The sequence below is a fragment of the Talpa occidentalis genome, unplaced genomic scaffold (genome assembly GCF_014898055.3).
Source record: "Talpa occidentalis isolate TD23 unplaced genomic scaffold, MPIMG_talOcc4v2.1 talOcc4.3334, whole genome shotgun sequence".
Taxonomy (NCBI): domain Eukaryota; kingdom Metazoa; phylum Chordata; class Mammalia; order Eulipotyphla; family Talpidae; genus Talpa; species Talpa occidentalis.
In genome coordinates, this window is record NW_023603557.1 from 709 (window position 1) to 6,401 (window position 5,693).

General features: G+C 49.0%; 1 protein-coding gene and 1 long non-coding RNA gene across 3 annotated transcripts; both read left to right on the forward strand.

Annotated features, from left to right (window-relative positions):
- Positions 1-224: 224 nt before the first annotated feature.
- On the forward strand, positions 225-528 carry LOC119256613 (cancer/testis antigen family 47 member C1-like; the record flags this gene model as incomplete). The annotated part of the gene is made up of 1 exon (XM_037524402.1): positions 225-528. A coding segment is annotated over exon 1 (285 nt), but the record flags the coding sequence as incomplete, so codon positions are not given.
- A 29-nt stretch (positions 529-557) lies between these two features.
- On the forward strand, positions 558-3,049 carry LOC119256612 (uncharacterized). Of its 2 annotated transcripts, XR_005127842.2 has the most exons (4): positions 558-646; positions 846-903; positions 1,448-1,587; positions 2,891-3,049. It is a non-coding gene; the product is annotated as an uncharacterized LOC119256612 (long non-coding RNA). The 2 variants fall into 2 exon arrangements; XR_005127841.2 differs by lacking the exon at positions 846-903 and having other exon boundaries at positions 563-646.
- The last annotated feature ends 2,644 nt before the right edge of the window (positions 3,050-5,693 follow it).

Below are 5,693 nucleotides of genomic sequence, written 5' to 3' on the forward strand. Positions count from 1 at the left end.
GGGCTTGGGTTCCCCGGGGCATTCGCAGTCTGTGGGGTGCCAGGATCACTGGGGCTCTGGGCAGCTTCGGGGTGACCGGGGCCCCGGGAAGATTCGCCGACTGTGGGGTGGCGGGCGGCCCCGGGGAGCCGGGCGTCTGTGTGGCGGCCCGCGCGCGGCGGCCCCGAGGTGGCGGGCGGGAGCGCGGGGTCCGACGCCGCCGGCGCGGCGGGCGGTCTCGGGGATCTCGCTGAGGGGCCGGCGATGGCCCTGGTGCCCTCGCCGGGGAGCTGGAGCAGCGAGGACTCCGACTTCGGCCCGGCCGAGGAGGAGCAGCTGCCGCAGGGCCTGGACGCCGTGGTGGATTCGTACCACTTCCCGATGGCCGGCTTCCGCTTCATGTTCCTCGACATGGTCCACTCGCTGCTGTACCGCATCTACTACAACGACCACGTCCTCATCCGCACCCGCGGCGGCCGCCTCATGGTGCGGCCCCGGCCTCGCACGCCCGAGGCCTCCCAGCCGCTGCCCGCGCTGCAGGCGCCCGAGCCGCAGGCCGAGGGGCCCAAGGCCTCGGAGGCCCAGGGTCTGGCCGGGGCAGCCGCTGTGGGCCCTGCCACCCTGGAGCCCGCGGAGGAGCTGGGGGCGATGGGCCCAGCCCCTGAGGGTGAGGACGGCAGGGGGGCCGGGCTGGGGGGCGGGAGGAAGGCTGGACAGGATCGGGTGGGGGTGGGGGACCTCCTCCGGGGCACCAGCAGCCCCTAGAGCCTCCAGGCGGGCGGGGGTGGGGCCCCGGGGAGCCCATTCCATCATGACCTCTGCGGTCCTGAGACTTAATGGCTGCCCTCTACCAACCTCGCCCTCAGATAAGAGATCTGAGACCCTTGGGGCAGCTTGAGAGCCACAGAGGAATGTCGGTGGGAGGTGAGTGCTCAGGAGGGGCCTGGGGAGGAAACACAAGGGAAGCCAGAAGGAGAAGAACCAGAGAACTCCATCCCTCGTGTTTGGTTTGTGACTAAAAAAAAGTCAAGATCCTTGGAAAGCTGATACCAAACAGGAACCCTTGGTAAAAATTAAGTCTTCGGGGGGCTGGGGAACCATGGAGCTACACCATACAAGTTGTCCTTGAGGCAAAAATAAATTCTCCAAAATGTTCTGACCACACATAGAGGCTGCATTAGGCCCGATGATCCCCACCCCTTGTCCCAAGGGCCAGAAGTAATGGGCTGCGCAGGGCGGCAGGTTTACTGGAGAGAGAAATGATGCCACTGTGGAAAGAGACCGCCGCAGGAATGTGAGGTCCGTGGCAGTGGAGTGTCGGCCAGTAGGGAAGGGCCCGGCTACTCTTTTCTTAGCTGTTTCTATCCCGCTGCTCTCCTGAGGGCAGAAGACTGGATGCCACTGTTGGTTATAAATTGGGTATTTTTTCCTATAAATGTCCCAAAGTCTGTATTATTCTTTACTAAAGAAACAATGAAATATCAGTATGAAAACTGTGGTGCAGAGGCCCAAGATGCTGGGATTGAGGAGGAAAGAGAGAAAGTTAACAGAAAACAAGGCGGACCAGAAAAGGATCCGGACCAGGAAGAGAGCAAGCCCGGATTCCAGGTACGTGTTTATGGCTTAGAGTACTACCCAACCGTTCCTGGCATTCACCTGTTAGCGACAACTTTTTTTTTTTAATTCTCCCAGTAAATTAAGAACAAGTGTGTTTAAAATTAGCTTAAAATTCATTTTAGCTTCCTAGAATGTTAATAGAATACTCAGTATAATAAAACTCGGTATACTTGATGGCTACTCATTTTTGTCTTCTGTAAGACTACAAACAAGCACAAAAGGTGTCAATACTTAAGACCAATATTTGTTTAGAAAACAGTTACTGGAAGCAGCTGCTGTGCACTAGTTGGGCCTTCATTACTTGGCCACAGAACAGCAGTTCCTGTGCTAAGTGGGAGACGGTGCCCTTCGGAACCTCACTACTTACAAAAGCACAAAGTTAAGAATTTCAAGTAGGGGGGCCTCCCCGGTGGCACAGTGGTTGAGCGCTGGGTTGCGAAGCTGCCCGCAGCGTCTGCGGCGCCGGTTCGATCCCCTGGCTGCTCCCTGGCCACCAGAGGAGGGTCCCACATGGCGCGCAGACCTCTCCTGCCGCCCGCTGCTCCCCTCAGCAGTGTACTTCGGTCCTTCTGCCTGCTCTGCTCCCCGCTCTGGCTCTGGTGAATTCTCTCACCCTCCCGTGCTTCTGACTGTACCCAGTGCATGTATAAATCAAAACAAACAAACAAATAAACAAACAAACAAATAAATAAATAAAGCATGCCTCTATTAAAAAAAAATTAAAAAAAAAAAAGAATTTCAAGTAGGAACGCATTTAATGTTAATACCTACACATTTGTTCAGCTGTTGGTTTTTCTCTTTTATGTGACAATCAGAGGAAACTCTGGTTATTATTGTTTATCGCTGAATCGGTAATTCTTTTAGTATATTTAAATGATAAACATTTTCCTTCGCATTTTCACAGCTGTGTATTTCATAATAACAGCCTCTTTCTCGTGTGCTAGATCTGGGAACTGAGGGCCTGGGAGGGTTAAGAAACAACCATTTGTGGAATAAGCAAAGGCTTTTAGGGTGGAGAGATTTATTTAAACCCCAGGAAACAAAATGCATTTATGGTGTTAGACAAGAGGGAGACAAGGTTGATATGGCTGCATGGTTGAAGCCATTGGTTACACGAGCACTCGGTATCCAAGGGTGTGAGATTGAAAGAGGAAAATGGGTTGTTCTCTGGTTACTGAGACATAGCACACAAATGCAGCAGATACATATATCTATATAGGATGATTTCCTTACATTTAGAAAGTAGTTGATGCTGGTTACTGTATAACTGATTTTCTCTCATTTTCCTATTAAGGAGTAGAAAAGGATGGAGAAAGAAGAAAGAATCTGTTCTTCACTTCATCACCTGAAAAGTGACATCCACTGACGTGATAGTTCTCTAACCTTTTACAGATGTATTTAATAGCATGTGTTCACGTTTTAAGTTTGTTTTAGATAAGTTGAAACATAGGCAGATTTTAAAGGGTAAATAACACTCAAACCTGTTTTACCTTCTTGTATTGGCCAACTTTACCATTTGTTAAAGCATCACTTTCCACCACTTGGGAAGCTTACATTCCTTTATCACAGCCCAAGTGTTCAGTGTCAAATGTAAAACAATTTTTGTAAAGAGAGAAATGGAGGCCAAGCCTTTAGAGCTACACTGTTTTGTTAGTCGCTAGCCACGTGTTGCTGCTACACGTTTGAAATGTGGCTAAGTCTGGTTTGAGGTGTTCTGTGAATGTAAAAAATACTTTAAAAGATATTAATAACTTATTACATATTGAAATGATAGTGTATTGGAATAAATGAAATAAAGCATTAAAAATTACTTTGACCAGTCTCTCTTTACATTTTTATCGTGGCTACTAAAATACTTAAAATTACACTTGACTCGCGTTGTGTGTGTATTGGACAGCACTGCTGAGCAGTTTTGAAGGAAATGTCATGAATGGCCAGTGTGCCTGGAGGCCAGATAGTGCTCTGAACCTGGGCTTTGACTTTGATTTACAGCAGTAGTTCTCCAAATGTAGACTCTGGACTAGTGTTGTCAGCATCACCTGAGAACTTGTTAGAAATGCAAATGCCCAGGCCCATCCAAGATCTGAGAATCAGAAACTCTGGGAGTGGGGCCCAGCAATCTGTGTTTTAACAAGCCCTCCAGGGGGTTCTGATGCAGCTGTTTGAGAAGCACTTAGAGCCACAGGGTAAGGTGCTGAGACCCTCCACCCACCCCTCAGCTCCTACAAGGAAGGACCAGCCTTAATTTCACTCCTTTGGGACTGTTGCAGGTAAACTGAACAAGATGGCAAGGTCCGGGCTTAGAAAGAAACTAGAACTTACCGGGGGGTGGGGTGTGTGTGTGACAGAGGTGCTAAAATTGGGTGATCGCAGCAGAAAAATGCATTAGGGTAAAAGCTGGTTCCAGAAGGATAGAGATGATACCATGTATAGGAAGTCTTAAGAACATGCAGAATGATCCCCCACCATATGTTGATTATTGATTGTGGATACAAAAGTCTGGAATAAAAAGCATGTGCATGAGAGATGCATACAAATTTAGCAACGTGGAACAGGCGGGAGCAGGAATAAACATCTCATTTAGGTTAGTGGTTACCTCTCCCAGAAAGAAAGGGAGGCCTTGACGGCGGGAGGGGGCGCTGTTCAGCTCTATCTATAATGCAATATTCCTTCAGCCTGGTGGTGGGTGTGCATGGATGCTCTGCCTATGCCTGTTAATGTGAAAGCACATCTGCAAACCTTTCTTGAAACCAATGCCAACATTTTAAAATACACTATCATGCATTCCTTATGGCTAGTACCACATGGCGAGACAGAGGCACAGGCAGGCCCCTTGTCATCATTACCTAAAATGAAAAGGCAGGCCACTAGTTTTTCCATGTAGTGTGGTTTGAGGGGCTTCATATTGGTTCTACTATAGCACTGCTTTTAGACCCAGGGAAGAGGAACCTCTATCCTGAGCTTGTGCTTTGAAAACCCACATCGGCCCTCGCCACCACCCCCCTCCATGTGAGGCCAACAACTCAGCCCGTGTGAACAAGGGGTATACCGCTGCCAGCCCATGCTCCAGGTACCTGGCATCCCAGATCCTATGTTATTCTCTTAGAGCAAGCGTCCTTGGGAGGGCTGCTGCACTGCTGGTTAGGTGCTCCCAGCCCTAAGGAACAGTGCATGGGGCCTGGCCTGAGGGGTGAGGGAGGCAGGGGCTGCGGTGGGGAGTGGGGAAGCTCTTTCCACACCATTAGAGCAGAACTTAGGGGAGTCTGAGAATTCGAAGTCCCAGCGTGGCCTTTCAGGTGGTTGTGAAGGTACATTTGTCATGGAAGGAGATAAATTTTATTTAATGGCTAGTTGATATATGTTAGTTGATAGAAATGTTTTCAAATATTTTTAGATATAAGGTGTGTGGATTCATAACTGAACCTTTACCTGAACCCTGCAAATACTACAAATATTTATAACCTGGCCCTCTCTAACACCTGATATATCATTCCTTCCACTTGCTCATGCTGTGTGAATGCTTGTTACTGGGGTACAGTGGGGTCCCTTCTGCTTGATAATGGCTTGTTACAATAGCTCTTCTTGCTATAGGACTCAGACCAAGTCCCTGGACCAGGCTGCAGTATAACCGCCATTATCTTGCCCCCTCACCCCTAGTTACATCCCCTCTCCCACCTGTCTCTTTGCTCCCCAGGTGTTTCACACATGAAAACCTCTCCGATACCATTTCCCCAAACAAACACCCACCTGGTGCTATGGCTTGGTCAGACACCCCTGTGTGGAGGCCCTTTCTGCCTCCCACAACCTCCTAAGATCACTTTGCTTCTCTGAAAACCTCTCGGGTCTGAGTTATCAACACCCTATTGATTCCCCCCATGTGACAGACCGAGATGGATACAGAACAGGCTTATTGGATTTTATTTGCTTTGCATATTACAAAAATCAAGAACGCTAGAAGCAGCAGAGAACTTGTCGGAATGTTCCTCCAGCATTAAAAGTACTTAAGAAAAACTTTCTAAATAAAGAGGTTAACTGGGAAGAAACTGTTAATGGGAGTTCTCAGCACAACCTAAGAGTGGCGAACCTGAAAATAGGGG